Below are 18,319 nucleotides of genomic sequence, written 5' to 3'. Positions count from 1 at the left end.
GGATTTTTTAACTATAAATTCCTTAAAAAACTCTAGTATTAATAAAATTTATAAAAAAAAGCTACTAATATAATAGTATAGCTAAGCGTAAAATAGGCAGCCCTTTACTTAAAAAAATATAAAGCTTTATTAATATTAGTATAATAAAACGCGTTTTATAGAAATAATTATAAAAAAAACTAAAAACTTAATTAAGTAAATTAAGAATTATATACTACTTAGTAAAAAGATAAAATAAAAAAAAGAATATAATAATATATATATAAAAACTATTTTACTTTACCTTATTTCTATAATTAAAAGTAAAGTCGACGGCAGAGCAGATTATACAATGCAGTAGGAGAAATTAGTATAAAAATTACAGTTTAGGTGCTATACCTAGTACTTTAATATAGTATTAAAGCAGTAAAGTTTATACAATACTAGGTTAGTTAAATAGATTATTAAAAAACCTTTAATAATCGCTATTAGCAGCCCTAATATATTATTATCTAAAAATTATAGCAATAGAACTATAGGTTCTTAATAGTAACTAAGTTGTTTAGGCATTGCTAGGCAGCTTTAATTTTTAATTATAGACTATTATTAAAGCATAGATAAATTTTTAAACTAAAATTTAAGTAAGCTTTAGTTTAGTAGTAAGCTTGCGCTTTAATAGCTAATACTTTTTTATAATTAGTAATAGCTTGCGCGATAGACATAGTTTTTATAAAGCAAATAAAATAAAGCTTATAGTTAAAGCTTATAATTATATATTATTGCTTATTATATAGTTGTATTATTGCGCGTTCTATAATTGTATATAAGCAGGAAGTTAAAAGTTTAAGTAGTAAAAGTTTAAATATATAAGCAGCAAAGTACACATTTGCGCGCTTATTTTATAAATTAAAACCTGTTTTTATCCTAACTTTTAAGTCTCCTATTTCCTATATCTATATTAATTATAAACAATATAATACTAATAGACAAATTTATATATGCTAGCTAGTAACGCGCTATTAAATCTATATATACTATATTACTAGTTAGGGCAGCTTTTATTAGTTAGTACAAAATGCTGCTCTTCTACTATTTTAAGCTAGTAAATAGTAACTACTAGTACTATAGAAAAGTATGTAGATACTTTAAAGTTAATTTTTTTTTTTATAGTAAGTTCTTTTTACTATATTTAGTTAATCTTGCCTTTCTAGTATTTTTTTATAATAAGCTAGTTATAACTAAGCAGTAGCAATACGCAACTTTCTTTGCAATTAGCTGCTATATAATAATATAAAATTTTAACTTTTTTCTTAGCTGCAACTAGGCTGCCTTTATTAAAGACTAGAGAAACAAGCTTCTGTAGTTTATAGAAAATATTAAAAGTAATATAAAATTTATAAAGTATTAAAAATAGTTTTTTATAAATTATAGTTACTAGTAGTATAATAACTAAAAAATGCAGTTTCTTAAAATAGTTAACTTAGTGCGTAGGCAGACATAAAAAAAAGTAAGTAATAATAATTTAAATATACTATAAATAATAGCTTGCGCAGGCAAAAAAAAGGAGCAAGAAAGCAGTTAAGTATTAAGGCTAATATTGCAGGAAAAATTATTATTATTATTATTATTACTATTATTGCTTAAAGGCCTAGTATTAGTTAGTTGCTTAGCAGCAGGCTAATATTATACTAGACATTTAAATATATGCTTAGAGACTATTAAGAAAGCTGCGCTTTAGTAGAAAGTTATATTAGGAGTTAGAAGTTTGTTATTTAGCAATTCTATAAATAAAAGTACGCAATATACAGTAAAATATTAATAATATAAGCTATTAATAATATATTAGGTCCTGTCTTCGCGGGTTACTTTACCTTATATATATAACTATTTCCTATAATTAAAAGTAAAGTCGACGCTAGAGCGGATTATACCACGCAGTAGAAGAAATTAGTATAAAAATTATAGTTTAGGTGCTATACTCAGCACCTTAATACAGTATTAAGGCAGTAAAGTTTATACAATACTAGGTTAGCTAAATAGATTATTAAGAGACCCTCGACGATCGCTATTAGCAGCCCTAATATATATATAACTATAAAAACTCTAAATATTTATTACTATTATAAATAGTATGTAGGTATAACGCCTGCGTTTATTACTATAATAATAAAAATAAAATAAAATACTTTTTTAGTACTTAGATTTATTATAAATAGTAGTAATTTAATTACTTAAATAATAAGTATTTTAAATACTTTTATAATAAATAAAAAGTATAAAACTTTCTTTTATATAACCCGCAAGAAGTTATAATAATAAAAATAATTATTAATAATAATTATTAAATAAATTTATAGTAGTTATGTTTAAACTTTAAATGCCTATAATATATTATTAATAAAAGTATTTATAAATATAAAAAAGATTTTTTTTTAAGTAAACTTAATTTATTTTATAAGTAAATTAAAAATTATATGCTACTAATGTACAAAAACTTTTTAAGCTTAAAATAAAATTTAAAAAATATTAAATAAAAGTTTTAATAAATTCTAAATTATAATAAAACTATGTTTTAGTATAAGTAGTAGAGCAAGTAAAACTTACTACACTACTAAAACTAGTTTTATATTTACTAAGTATAGTAAATAAAAAGCTAATACTAAAAAAACTTTATATTATAAAAAAAATATAGTAAGTAAACTTTTATATTTAATAATATTAAAAGAAAATTAGTTTAGATATTATTAAATTAGTAAAAAAAAATATAATACTAAAATTTTTTTAGCTTAAAACTTATAATTTTAAAATTAATTAAAAAAAAAGTAAAATTAGCTTTAAATACTATAAATACAACGCAACTAGCAGCTCGCCTATTATACTACTTACTATAATAATAAATAAAAATATAATAAATAATATTAATTTAATTAAAATTATTATAAAAAAAAAAAAAAATTTATTTAGCTAGTACTTTTAAGCCTTTAAACTATAAGGCATAAGTATAAAAAAAAATATATTTTTAAAAAATTTTAAAAAATATAAAAAATTTATAAAATTTTTTTAAAAAAAAATAAGTGCAAAAGTATTACTTAAATATTAACCCTAAAACTATAAAATTATTTTATAAAAAAAAAAGTAATTAATTTTTAGGCTTATTTATAAACTATTAGAAAAAAAACTTAAAATACTTTAGAATTATATTAAAGTTAATATAAAAAAAAGCTTTATACGCAAATTATAGTTACTAGCTAAATTTTGTATATTATTTATATTTAAAAAAAATAGTAAACTAAAACTTTACGTAAATTACTATAAGTTTAATAATATAATAATTAAAAACTAATATTTACTACTTAATATTGCAGAACTATAAAATTAGCTAGTATATATAAAATTTTTTATAGTACTAAACTTATAAAGAGCGTATAACTTTATATATATAAAAAAAAGTAAAAAATAAAAAATAGTATTTTAAATATGCTATAAATACTATAAGTATATAGTAATACTATTTAGTTTTATTAACGCTTTAGTAATTTACTAAGCACTTATTAATAACGTGCTAAAAAAATACCTTAATATATTTATTATTACTTATTTAAATAATATTCTAATTTATTTTAATAATATATAAAAATATACTAGCTATATTAAGACTATTTTAGCTTTTCTAAAATAAACTAAACTACTAATAGACTTAGACAAGTGCTAATAAAGCAAAAAAAAAATTAAATTCTTAGAATATATAGTTAGCACTTATAAAATAAGAATAAGCAAAAATAAAATTTAAGTTATAAAAAAATAGCTTATACTTAGAATAGTAAAAAATATATAATTATTTATAAAATTTATTAACTTTAATTACTAGTTTATATAAAACTTTTTAAAAAAAGCTATTTTGCTTATAAAATTAACGCGGAAAAATATTAAATAATAATAAAATTATAATATTAAAAAAACTTTTTAAGAACTTAAAAAAGTAAGCACTATTATACTAGTATTAGTTATTTTTAGAAGTAATAAACTACTACGCTTTAAAATAAATGCTTTAAACTTTGCCTTAAAAGCTATAGTACTTTAAAAATAAAAAAGTAAATAGTACCTAATTAGATATTACTTATAGAAATTTACTAATATAGAAGAATAATATAATGTATATAATAAAAAACTTATAGTAGTTATTAATACTTTAAAATATTAATAAATATACGCTAAAAACTACTTAAAACTTATAATTTTTATAAATTATAAAAATTTAGTTAATTTTACTACTATTAAGACGCTTAACCGCAGATAGGTTAAGTAAGTAAAAAAGTTAGAATAATATAAATTTAAAATAGTATATACTCTTAGTAAAAATAATAAATAAGCTAATATACTTAGCTAATAACTAGATATTGTAAAAACTAAAAATATAGTTAATAATATAATACTTAAATACTATTTAGATAGAACTTTTAAACTAAATATTTTGCTTAATAACTTTTTTACTATATTACTAGCTATTCTTAAAGAGCTATAAGAAACTATAATTAAAAAATATTATTTTTATAAATAAAAGTAAAGTCGACGCAAAAGCAGATTATATAATATAGTAGAAAAAATTAGTATAAAACTATAGTTTAAGTGCTATACTTAGCACCTTATTATAGTATTAAAGCAATAAAGTTTACACAATACTAGGCTAGCTGAATAAATTATTAAAAAAATTTTAATAATTACTATTAGCAGACCTAATATATTATTATTTAAAAATTATAGCAACGTAACTATTAAATTTTAATAATAACTAACTTATTAGGCAATACTAGGCGCTTAAATTTTAAATTTCTACTATAGTTTATTATAAAAGCATAAATAAATTTTTAGCTTAGTATTAAAAGCTTAGTATAGTTATAAGCTTGCGCTTTAACTAACAATTTTTTAAATAAAAATAAGCAATTAGTAATAGTATATAAAGTATTAATTAAAGTTTTAGTTTAGCAAATTAGCTTATAAAAATTATAAACTATAGTATTTTATATAATTAGCAATAAAACTTGCAATAGTTAAAAGTAAAAAGCTGTAAGTAGCAGTTCTAAATATATAATATATATATAAAAGGACATTTTTTTTTATACAATTATCTGCCTATACTTTTGCAGCAAGCTATATTAACTACTAATAATTATATAATACTTATTAACGCTATTTATATAACGCCTATTAATAATTTCTTTAATTCTGCCTTTTGCTTTATTATTTTATTAAATATTGCAAAAAATGCTTTATACTAAAATAGCTTTTTATATAAAATTAATATATTAAACTAGTACAAATAGGCGTTTAAGTGCTTTAGTAAATTTAAATAAATTTTTTAAAATTTAAATACTAGGCTTTTTAGCATGCTAAAGCACTTTATACTTAATTACTTTTTTTTTAAAAATCTAGACTATCTTAACTAAAAAAAGTTTTACTAGAAAAAATTAAATATATTAGCTATATTTATTATTAGCTATTAAATATAAACTTTCTACTATAGTTTAATTGTAGGCTAGAAGGCTTTTATTACTAATTAGTAAAAAAAACTTAAAGCTATTTATATAGCTTTTTAAAATAAAAAGCCTATTTAACTATATTAAAAATTATTCTTATGTTGTTATAGTTACTAGCAATTTAACAATTAAAAGCAGTAGCTTTTTGCAGCTATAGAAATTATATAAATATTTAAGTAGCTTTAATAAATACTTTAAAAAATTAAAAGAGCGAGCAATTAATTTAGGCAATAGAAAAAAAATATAAGCAAAAAAAAGCAAAAAAAATTGCATTATAAAAAAAGTTGTTTGCATTACTATTATCTACATTACTATTATTTATAATACTATTACTATTTTATAATTATTATTATTTAAAGGCCTAGTATTAGTTAGCTACTTAGCAGTTTAATATTACACTAAATATTTAAATATATACTTAAAAATTATTAAAAAAAACTGCGCTTTAGCAGTTAAAGTTATATTATTAAAAAGTTAAAAGTTTGTTACTTAGCAATTTTAAAAATAAAAGTATACAATATACAGTAAAAATACTAATAATATAAGCTATTAATAACATATTAGGTCCCGTCTTTGCGGGTTAAAAAATATTATAATAACCTTATCTATAGCTATCTTAGAGTAAAAAGAATAATAGAATTTATTAGATAATACTATAACTTTTTAAATATAAAAGATAAAGTAGCATAATTTATTAAATAATATATAATATGCTAAAAGGGAAAATATAATATATATATACTTTATAGAAAAATGCAAGCACTAAAAATCCTAAAATAATTATAAAAATATTTTTTAATAAATTTTATTATAAAATTACTACTTTTTATAAATTTTACTATAAAAACTAGGTATAATGCAATTCTTATTATAGTATACTAATTTATTTCTATAAATAAAAGTAAAGTCGACGCAAAAGCAGATTATACAATGCAGTAAGAAAAATTAGTATAAAACTATAGTTTAGGTGCTATACCTAGCACTTTAATATAGTATTAAAGCAGTAAAGTTTATACAATACTAAGCTAGCTAAATAAATTATTAAAATTAATAATTACTATTAGCAGACCTAATGCGTTATTATTTAAAAATTATAGTAATATAACTATTAATTCTTAATAGTAACTAACTTGTTTAGGCAATGCTAGGCAGGTTAAATTAAACTAAAATAAAGTAGTTAGTTAAATTCTTAAGCTTTACAGACTATTATTAAATTATAAAAAATACTTAACTTAATATTAAAAACTTAGTTTAGTTATAAACTTATATTTTATCTAATATTTTCTTAAATAAAAGTAAGCAACTTAATTAGTAATAATATATAAAATATTAATTAAAGTTTTAGTTTAGCAAATTAGCTTGCAAAAATTGTAGGCTGTAGTATTTTATATAGTTATTAATAAAACTTATAATAGTTAAAAGTAAAAAGCTGCAAATAGCAGTTTTAAATATATAATATATATATAAAAAAATTTTTTTTTTTATACAATTGTCTGCCTGTGCTTTTACAGCAAGCTATATTAACTACTAATAACTATGCAATGCCTACTAATGCCGTTTATATAACACTTATTAATAATTTCTTTAATTTTACTTTTTGCTTTATTATTTTATTAATATTTATAAAAAATATTTAGTAATATAGCTTTTTATACAAAACTAGTACTTTAAACTAATATTAGTAAGCATTTAAGTACTTTAGCAAGCTTAAATAAATTTTTAAAAGCTTAAATACTAGGCTTTTTAGTATGCTAAAGTACTTTACTTTTAATTAAATTTTTTTTTAAAACTTAGACTTTTTTAGCAAAAAGTTTTACTAGAAAAAATTAAATATATTAGCTATATTTATTATTAGCTACTAAATATAGACTTTTTACTGCGGCCTAACTGCGGGCTAAAAAGTTTTTATTACTAATTAGTAAAATAAGCTTAGAGCCTTCTACTTAGCTTTTTAAAATAAAAAACTTATCTAACTATATTAAAAATTATTTTTAAGCTGCTACAATTATTTATAATTTAATAATTAAAAGCAATAGCTTTTTGCAGCTATAAAAATTGTATAAATACTTAAATAGCTTAATAAAAACTTTAAAAAAAGCAAGCAATTAAACTAGGCATGCGCTTATTAATAAAAGGGAAAAATAGTACTAAAAAAGAAAAAGAGCAAAAAGCAAAAAGTAAAAAGTAAAAAAATAATTAAGCATTAGAGCTAGTATTGCAGGAAAAGTTATTATTATTATTTACATTGCTATTATTGTTGCTTAAAAGCCTAGTATTAGTTAGCTACTTAGCAGCAGTCTAATATTACGCCGGATATTTAGACATATACTTAAAAACTATTAAAAAAGCTGCGCCTTAGCAGAAAATTATATTAAAAGTTAGAAGTTTATTGCTTAGCAATTCTACAAATAAAAGTACGCAATACATAGTAAAATATTAATAATATAAGCTATTAATAACATATTAGGTCCCGTCTTCGCGGGTATACTAATTTATAAAAGCTATAAAATATATACCCTAAATTAAAAAATTTACTACTATATAGATAGCTTATATTATATGCGATAGAATTATTAAATAATATAAAAATTTTAAATTAATTATTATAAATTAAAACTTACTATTTATATCTAATTTTTAGATAAGCTTATTAGTACTTATAAAAATAAAAAAAAAGCTTTTTACTACTTATTATTTATAAACTAATAAATAAATTAAAAAAATAAACTAAACTATAAAAGCATACTTATAAATATATATTAATTATAGCTAAAATAACTAAGTATTGCTATTACTAATTATATAACTTGCCTATCCTGCGAAGACGGGACCTAATATGTTATTAATAGCTTATATTATTAGTATTTTTACTATATATTGCGTACTTTTATTTTTAGAATTGCTAAGTAATAAACTTTTAACCTTTAATAACGTAACTTTAACTGCTAAGGCGCTGTTTTTTTTAATAGCCTTTAAACATATATTTAAATATTTAGTATAATATTAAACTGCTAAATAGCTAACTAATACTAGGCTTTTAGGCAATAATAGCAACGCTAATAATAATAATAATAATAATAATAATAATAATAATAATAACTTTTCCTGCAATATTAGCCTAAATGCTTAACTGCTTTTTTGCTCTTTTTTTTTGCCTGCGCAAGTTATTATTTGTAGTATATTTAAATTATTATTACTTATTTTTTTGCTTTATTACTTATTTTACTACTTATATTTACCTACGTACTAAGTTAACTATTTTAAAAAATTATATTTTCTAGTTATTATACTACTAGTAACTATAGTTTTTAAAGAACTTTTTTTAATACGCTATAAGCTTTATATTACTTTTAATATTTTTTATAAGCTACAGAAACTTGTTTTTTTAATTTTTAATAAAGGCAGCCTAGTTGCGGCTAAAGTTAAAATTTTGTATTATTATATAGCAGCTAATTGCAAAAAGAATTACATATTACTACTACTTAGTTATAACTAGCTTATTATAAAAAAATGCTAGAAAGTTAAAATTAACTAGGCAAAGTAAAAAGAACTTACTATAAAAAAAAAAGTTAATTTTAAAGTATTTGCATACTTTTTTATAGTACTAGCAGTTACTATTTACTAGCTTAAAATAGTTAAAAAATAGTAATTTATACTAGGCAACTATTAATAGCTTGTAGCTAGTATTGCTAGCTATAATAATAATTTGCAGGCCTATATGCACAAGTTTATTTATTAGCATTATATTATTTATATTTAATATAAAAATAGAAGTAAAAAATAGGAAACTTAAAAATTAGAATAAAAATAAATTTTAATTTATAAAATAAATATATAAATATATACTTTGCTGCCTATGTATTTAAATTCTTACTATTTAAATTTTTAATTTCCTGCCTATATACAATTATAAAACGCGCAATAATACAACTATATAATAAGCAATAATATATAATTATAAGCTTTAACTGTAAGCTTTACTTTATATACTTTATAAAAACTATATCTATTGCGCCTATTACTAATTATAAGAAAATATTAGCTATTAAGGCATAAGCTTACTACTAAATTAAAGCTTGCTTAAATTTTAGTCTAAAAATTTATTTATATTTTAATAATAGTTTATAGTTAAAATTTAAAGCTGCCTAGTAATGCCTAAACAACTTAGTTATTATTAAGGAATCTATAGTTCTATTGCTATAATTTTTAAATAATAATATATTAAGGCTACTAATAGCAATTATTAAGGGTTTTTTAATAATCTATTTAGCTAACTTAGTATTATATAAACTTTACTGCCTTAATACTGTATTAAGGTGCTAAGTATAGCACTTAAATTATAATTTTTATACTAATTTCTTTTACTGCGTAGTATAATCTGCTCTAGCGTCGACTTTACTTTTAATTATAGAAATATAACTTGCCTATAATAATAAACTATTTAAGTTAATAGGAATAACGCTTTTTTTTACTAATTATAAGTAATACTTTAATTTATTTACTAGAATATACCTTAGTTTTAAAATAAAAGCTGCTATAATAACTATAAAAAAACTAAAAATACTTTATAATAAGCTTAAATAGAACTTTAAGCACGCATAATAAAAAAGCATTTTATATATTAATAAAAAATAAAAAATAGCACTTTAGCTTAAAAAAAGGGATAGAATATATTTTTTTATAAAAAATTAGGAAATAAAAAGACTTAATAAAAATTTTAACTATATTAAAGTTAGACTATTTTTAATTAAAGTAAAAAATAAATTTATAAACTATTTTTTAAACTTTTTAGCTAACTTTAAAATATACTTTAGATTTTATATAAATATACTAAAACCTATAAATTTAAAAATGCTATTATAAATAACTTTCTACTTTAAATTAAAAAAAATAAATAAATTTAAAGTTAAAAAAATCCTATAGCACTAATAAGTTAGTAATAATATAAAGTATTTAATTAAGTAAAAAAAGTACCCTAATAGCAAAAATATATAAAAACTAAAAATAAATTTTATTAACTGCTACTAGCTTCTAGCATAGTATTACTAAAATCCTAAAAAAGCAACTAATTAATAGTAGCTACTTTAATAGGCACTTTAAAATTAGCTAAAATAATTATAAAATTAAAAGTTTTTTAAGTTTTAAGCCTTTTAAAGGCTTTTATAAAAAATAACTCTTTATTAAATTTTTTTTATTTTTTTTAATAAAGTAACTTTTTTTAATTTTAAAAATAAAATAGCTTATTTTGTACTTACTAAGTATACAATAGTACTGCTTTAGCTAGGTTTTTTTTAATATATAAACGCGCCTTTTTAGCTTTTTTAAACTTTTTTAACTTTTTTACTTTTTTATTAATTTTTAAAAAATTTAATAAAAGTAGGCTCTTTAGCTTGCACTACGCAGTATTTAAGTAAATATAATTTATATATTTTTTTTATAGTAATAATAGCTTATAAAGTAACTATTATTTAGTATAAAAAAAATAAGCAATTATTATAAAAATGCTTAAATACTTAATACAATCTGCAAAGCAATAATAATACTTAGCTATATAAAAAAATAAAAAAATATTTATAAAAATATAAGTAAAAAAAAAGAAAATAGTATTATAATTATAATAATATTTTACTTTTTACAATCTACTTAAATATAAAAGTACTAGGTAATTTAGTACTTAGCTAAATTATATATATTTTAGTAAATTTTAGTAGTTATAGTGCGTTTTTAAATTGCTAAAATACTTAAAATAAATTTTAATAATAGAATTTAAAAATAATACTAAATATATAAACTTAAGTAATAGGCCTTTATAGCACATTATATTTAACTTAATAAAGTATTTTACTTATATTATAAAAGTAACTTTTATTTTATTTTTTTAATACTTATAACTAAACTACTTTTTATAAGCTAGTATTCCTTTTATATTTATATAATACTTATTTTTAAAAACTAATTCTGCGTTCTATTAGAACTAGCTACTTCTAGTTCTATAGATCCTTACAGCTATATAATAGTAATACTACTACTTATAGTAATAGTAGAATAAAAAACTAGCAATCTGCTTAAGCGCCTTTTTTAAAACTTATAATTTAATAATATTACTTAATAGACTAAGCGTATATAATAATACGCTGCCTGTATTCTGCTTATATTTTAAACTTTTTACCTACGCTGCAAAGTAGCTATAGCTAAAAAGCTAAAAAAGCTGCTAAGTACTATAATTATAAATAACTAAAAATTATATACTCTGCGCGCTATAGCTATTATTTATTTTTATTTTTTAGAAATCTTCTTTAACAAGCAAAGTAAAATACTAAAAAATAAAATTTAAAATAGTACTAATAAATACTAATAAATTACTTTTATGCTAAAAAAGAAGTATAGCGTGTCTTTTACTATACTTATAAAGTCTAGTATAATAGCTTTTTTTTCTTATATATAAAAGCTACTAAGTAGTACTTTATAAAATTTTATAAATACTTTAAAACTTTATATAAAATTAAAATAATAATGTATTACACAAGTAAGCTGCACGCCTAGGCGAGCTGCGCACTTTACTAAAATTTTACTAAAATTAATACTATATATAATAGTATAGTACTATAAAAAATTATAGCAGTAAATTATAATAAACTAATTTATTTAAAAACTATTTTTATTTTTTGCTTATATATTTGCGCATTATACCTAGCTTTATTATAATATTTATAGCGCCTTTAAAAAGGCTTACCTGCTTTAGTATATACTTACTTTTTTATTTTTTTTTATTACTACGCGCCCTAAATTCTTTTAAAATTATTAATTAAAAATTATTTTTTATTATAAAAGTTTTTTTTTTTATACTTGCTTTTTTTTATATAATTTTTATTATATAGCAGCTTTATTAGCTGCTTAAAGCTTAGTAATCTTTTTTTATACTAATATAAGCTTATATGCAACTATAGCTGCACTTTTTAAATTTTTTTTAAAAGCTTTAACTATTAAAATAAAAAAATTATTTAAATACTTTTAAATTTTTATTTTAACTAGTATTAATTAAAACTTAAATTTTAAAGTATTACTTAGTATTTTTAATTTTTAAGGACTGTCTTTAATAGTAAGTAGTAGTAAAGTATATAATTAAATATTAAATTTTAATATTATAGCTTTAAAATTAAAAAAAACTAAACTAGTACTTTTAAAGCTATTTAGAATATTGCTTTTTATAATAGCAGTATTAAAAGCCGGTTTAAAGCACAGTAAAAATTTAATTTTAATAATATAATTAATACTATTGCGCATTAGCTTTTTAGCTTAGTATTTATATACTTTTTTTAAAAGTATAAAATAACTTATATTAAATAGCTATAGTAAGTGCAATAAATGCAAAAGTATATAAAAAATAATAGTTTTTTATTTTTTGTAGTACTACTAAAATTAAACTAATATATAGCTTTTATAACTGTTAATAATAAGTAAATAATAAGTACTAATAATTTTTTTTTTAATATACTTATTAAAATGCTTTAACTATTTAAAAGTAAGCTTATTTATTATTTAGCTATTTTTAAAAACTGTAATAACTTAATTATAAAGCAGGCTATTTTTTTTATATTAAGCTAAAAAGTAGTTTTTGCTTGTAAAAATAATAAAAAGTAAAATAATTTACTTTATTATATTAATACTTTAAATTACTATTACTTATTTTTAATTATTTTACTATACTATCTTTAGCTGTCTTTAATAGTTAGCACTTAAAATAATAGTTTTATATAATATTTAATTTATTATAAAGCTTATTTTATTAAAATTATATATATTTTTATTTTAAATACTATACTTAGCTTTTATATTTTTTATAAGTTAGAATTAGCCTTGTATAAGCTTAGGATTTTTATATAAAATTTTTTAGTAATTATATTTTTAAAAAGTTCTAGTACTAAGCTATAAATATTATTTAATAAATATACTAGCCTAGTTTTTACTAATAAGTAATTGCCTATATTTAGCTAGCAAAATATTAGCTATATTATTTATAGTAGTTAATTAAAACAGAAATTTTTAATTTTTAAAGTAAAATATATATTAGGCAATTACTTTTTTTTTTATTAAAAAAAGTTTTATACTATTAGGCTTAGTATTATATTGTAAAAGCATTTTTTTAAATTAATTACTAAGTATTTTTAAAAAAATACTAAATATTTGCGCAGCAGCTTATTAAAAAAAATTTATATTTTATTTTAAAGCTTAAATTGCAAGCTATATTTAATTTTTTTTTTAAAAAAATTGTATATTGTTGTATTAAGGCATTGCGTTGTATTACAAATATAATTTAAATTTTAGTAAAGTTTTAGCAAAGTGCGTAGCTTGCCTAGGCGCATAGCTCGCCTGTGTAATACATTATATAATATCTTCTTATAAATATAGGTAAAATAATAATTAGAATATTAGTTATGCTACTTGTGTATAATATTAAACAGTATAATAAACAGCAAAGGGCTTCTACGCTCGCACTATACTGAACCGATTTACCCTTCAGACGACACACCAGCTGTGGAATTCAGCACAAGCTCTCTCCATAGCTTGCAATGACTACGGAGATCCACAACATTTATGACGGTTCGCACTCGATTCCCTTTCAGCACCAAAAATACCTCGGTCGAGGCAGCTATGGTACGGTGGATGCTGTCACACGAACCTTTGCCATCGGAGAACACAGATACGCTCGAAAGACTTTCATTTTCCCTAGGAAACCTAAACAGAGGGAGCTGAACAGAATTCTTCAAGAGATCGAAATAGCCAGGAACCTCCAACACATTCACATTGTACGCCTTGTCGAGACGTACCAGGCTGAGCATACATATGCTATGATCATGCAACCGGTCGCAGATGGGAATCTTGAGAGCTACTTATCTGATCTGGACGATGACGATGAGCACATGGATAACGGACGCCGGGCGCATGTATCACAATGGTTCGGATGTTTGATAAACGCTCTAGCATTTCTGCATGCGAGAAGAATTGTGCACGGAGATATCAAGCCGCAAAACATCCTCACCGTGCAAGGCAATATTCTCCTCACAGACTTTGGATTATCGAGAGAATTTCAGGAGCAGACGATCTCGGAAACCACAGAAAAGCGCGGGACTCCAAGGTACCGATCCTCCGAGGAGGAGGATGGGCGACGGGCTGGCCGAAGATCAGACGTGTTTTCCCTAGGAGCCGTTTTCTTAGAGATGCTCACCGTATTTTCTGGTCCACAGCAGCTTGCAAAAGTAAGAAAAATACACGAAGGACCATTCTGCAAAAATCTCGGCAACACACAGAAGTGGGTACAGTATTTGAGTCGATCATCCGTGATACTCTCCGATACTCCTCTGATATGGTATCCGACCATGCTATTTTTAAGTCAGGCTATGCTAGGGGTGAAACGAGAAAGTCGTCCGTATGCAGATGATCTCCTGGGATTTTGGGAATGTCAGCGATACTTAGGCGTGCCGCCAACATCTTGCAGTTGTGTTAACCATGCCACTAGTCGCGAGAGCTATGGCAGTGTAACAGTACATCAAGCGCGCCAAACAGCCGCTGATAGGGGTCATAGGTTACTAGAAGGTTTCCTAACTGCGAAGTTATTTAATTATCCGGAGGGATATATGCCCACGCCATACTGACCTGTAAAGTAAGAATAATGTCATTGCCATCTAAGCTATGCCAGACCATATCACGGATGACCACTATAAAGGCCTTATGACGTATACAGGAGGGGTTGTTGTATATCTATGTTCCATCTGGGCAACCTTGGAAGTGAACACCTGGGCATATTCTGTTCTGGCGCTAGAGAGGATGCGGTATGGCGCTTTCCCCGCGCCCTCGGTTTCCAAGGTTCCCCGTCTCCACGCGGGCAGCCTCATCACGACTCCGCAAGTCTTGACACTTGACGGATCCTCCCGAGGTATTTCCACGCTCTTCAAGTCGTATTACTGAAGCTGCGATGTTTCAATCAAATTCCCAGTCTAGAGTGAATGAGTCAAGGTGGCTGTTTTAGACACCCTCCAACCGCCTTGAACCACGATCCTAGCGACAACCCGAGCTATTAGAATTGCTGGTATGTGTATTATGCTTTTCCGTGGTCCATCTCCCAAGTCTATAGTTAATATTGACATGTGACAGGATGCTCTGGCTCCACGACTCACTGTCGCAATGCGATGACCCTGTTGGCATGAAACCATGAGAACGACCCCATCGATGTGTTGGCAGGAGACTGGATGAGCGAAGGGAATATGACCGGCCGCGCAAATGCCAAGTTGAACGGTAGATACTCCCAAGACTTTACCATTCACGCACTATACTGATAGTTTTCAGGCCAATTCGATGCATACGAACCCACCTTCCCCGAAGCCCTCGAACCTGCGCTGCCTCACATTGCCAAATACCGCATCAAAGTCGCCGTCAATAATCCCACTTCTTCGCACGTCATAATGCCCCAAGGGAGGCCACGGAATGGTAGATAGCTACTGTCCTTCCGACGAAAAACAATACCAACCAACCAACCAACCAACCAACCAACCAAAGTCGCCGTCAACGCAGGCGCATCCGACACACAGAAGCTACATCAGGTGGTTACGAAGATGGGGCAATCGAAAGGTCTCAACCTTGGCGTTGCGTGGATATCTGGTGATGAAGTGCTGCCCCAGTTGCTTGACGCGCAAAAAGCGAGGTGCGTCACCATCCGAGAACATGTGCACGGGGGAGAAGCTAAATGACTGGCAGTTTGAGCCTATCTATGCGCAAGCATAACTAGGGGGACTGGGCATTGCGAAGGCGTTCGAGAAGGGTGCGGATATCGTGGTGTGTGGGCGAGTGAGCGACGCGAGTCCTGTTATTGGAGTGGCATATTAGTGGCACAACTGGCAGCGATCCGATTCAGATAAATTGTACAACACGTTTGTGGTTGGCTATATACCGGAGTGCTCGTATTACAGTACAGGTGGGAACAATACCGGCTTCAAGGACTTGTAATGTTTGGACTGGATGAACATTGGCTACCCTATCGTGGAGATATCGCATTCTGGGGAGGTCTTGGTCAACACGCTCACGTCACAGTTCCTTTAAGAGATTCAAGAGCCATGGTACTTCAACGCGGATGTCGCCGCGATCTTGAACCAAACTTCATTCTAGCAGCTATCCACAAACCGCGTAGCCCTACGAGGTGGCAAGGGCGCGTTGCCACCGCCAATAACCAAAGTCGGCATTACAGCGAAACCACTCTACCAAGCAGAAATGCACTTGTTCCTGACGGGTCTTGACATCCCCGCCAAAGCACGTATGATCGAGCAACAAATCCGCGCACAAATGGCACCGCATGTACACAACTTTACACAACTTTCGTTTCAAACGATAGGATCGTGTGCAGAGAACCCTACGAATCAAAACGCTGCAACTGTCGACTCTCGCGTCAATTGCTCAAGCACGGAAAGTAGAAAACCTTGCACCAGCGAAGTTTTTCCGACCGTGTATCGACTCGATCGTGTGTGCATGCCCTGGAGCCACACCACATCTTGACCTACGACAAGCATTTCCAAAGGAAATCTTCGAGTACTATGTGACACTTCTCCCGCAGTCGGCGATCGCGCACCAAGGTCATCTTGCGACAGGCGAGGCAATTGATATACCGCCGCCGATAGATACGAAAATGTGGACCATGCACCAACCTATCCAAGAGTTCACCTCAAATATCCCAAGTCTGGAGAAATTCGGCGCAACCGTCGGCGCACCACTCGGCAATATTGTTTACGCCTAATAATCCGTCGATAAAGGGTCCGATTGCAACGTCGGATTCTGGGTTCGCTACCAGGACAAGTATGCGTGGTTGCAAAACCTCTTCTCGGTGGACCTCATTAAGCAAATGTATGCCGATGAGTATAAAGGTGGCAGGGTGGAGAGATGCGAGTTTCCCTGTGCACTCCTGCTGAAGGATCAACTTGATCGGGGGGTGAGTTGTACTACGAGTGTAGATTTTCAAGGGAAGAATTGCGCCGAATCTTTAAGGGTCAGGGTTGTAGACATGTCGTCCAGGTTTATTGCTAGGGCGGATCTAGGTCTTTTGCTCAGCTGCTGAAAGTACCTACATGGCCTTATTCCATAATTGTTTAATTCTCTAGAACGATGGGGGAATACAGCTCATCCTCGCGGTATCGAAGCATGCAGTGTTGTCTTGTGCTATATACACAATCTTGCCTCTTTGTCGAAGCAATCAAGTACAAAGTTAAGAAACCGCCGTGGAAAGCATCACGACAAGCATATCGATCCTCCTGGCCGACTTCGGAGCCCGCCGTCCGCGCGTTCTCATTGGTCTTCTCTGGGACGCTTATCTATTATCTAACGTTACCTCACCGAAACCAACCCCAACACCAGCAACTATATGCAGATCTCCACGCCCAGAGTTAGAGCAAGTCTCAAGAAAGGGATGAGAGCAAATCACCGGTTGACTAAATAGGCCATGTCACAATCACACGTTCCCGCCCCACCCTGTGTGCGCTCAACCACGGGGCTGCCATCTCTTATCAGCACAAGCAAAGGATATCCCGCCCGTGCCCAGTGGGCCAAGAGCCGCAATAGCACTACGAAGGATGCTAGGTTACCAATTTAAGCTTAAAATTGTTGGAGCGACTGGTTCCTCCCATCATCGGCATTTGCTAAGCGTCCCTACATTTAACGTCCGGCCTATCTTTGGCCAATAAGAATTACGCCGCGTAAGAGATGAAGATATCTGTTGTGTACATTCGAACATGATCTGAGATAGCAAGAAGTCTTTGAGGCGATCA

General features: G+C 26.0%; 3 protein-coding genes across 3 annotated transcripts; all 3 read left to right on the top strand.

Moving 5' to 3' along the window:
• Window positions 1-10,211: 10,211 nt before the first annotated feature.
• On the top strand, window positions 10,212-10,376 carry K460DRAFT_276894 (uncharacterized protein; the record flags this gene model as incomplete). Its single annotated transcript, XM_040928148.1, has 1 exon — window positions 10,212-10,376. A coding segment is annotated over one exon (165 nt), but the record flags the coding sequence as incomplete, so codon positions are not given.
• Window positions 10,377-14,143: 3,767 nt separating this feature from the next.
• Window positions 14,144-14,740, top strand: K460DRAFT_248189 (kinase-like protein; the record flags this gene model as incomplete). Its single annotated transcript, XM_040927365.1, has 1 exon — window positions 14,144-14,740. A coding segment is annotated over one exon (597 nt), but the record flags the coding sequence as incomplete, so codon positions are not given.
• Window positions 14,741-15,274: 534 nt separating this feature from the next.
• K460DRAFT_375570 (uncharacterized protein) lies at window positions 15,275-17,613 on the top strand (the record flags this gene model as incomplete). Its single annotated transcript, XM_040934784.1, has 10 exons — window positions 15,275-15,343; window positions 15,728-15,806; window positions 15,858-15,998; window positions 16,068-16,216; window positions 16,317-16,355; window positions 16,395-16,510; window positions 16,620-16,624; window positions 16,696-16,859; window positions 16,897-17,236; window positions 17,312-17,613. 10 exons carry the CDS (start codon window positions 15,275-15,277, stop codon window positions 17,611-17,613), a joined length of 1,404 nt encoding a protein of 467 aa, XP_040791354.1.
• Window positions 17,614-18,319: the final 706 nt, after the last annotated feature.

Source organism: Cucurbitaria berberidis (genome assembly GCF_010015615.1).
Source record: "Cucurbitaria berberidis CBS 394.84 unplaced genomic scaffold K460scaffold_2, whole genome shotgun sequence".
NCBI lineage: Eukaryota > Fungi > Ascomycota > Dothideomycetes > Pleosporales > Cucurbitariaceae > Cucurbitaria > Cucurbitaria berberidis.
Note: the sequence above shows the minus strand (reverse complement) of the source record. Positions and strands in the feature narration are given on the sequence as shown.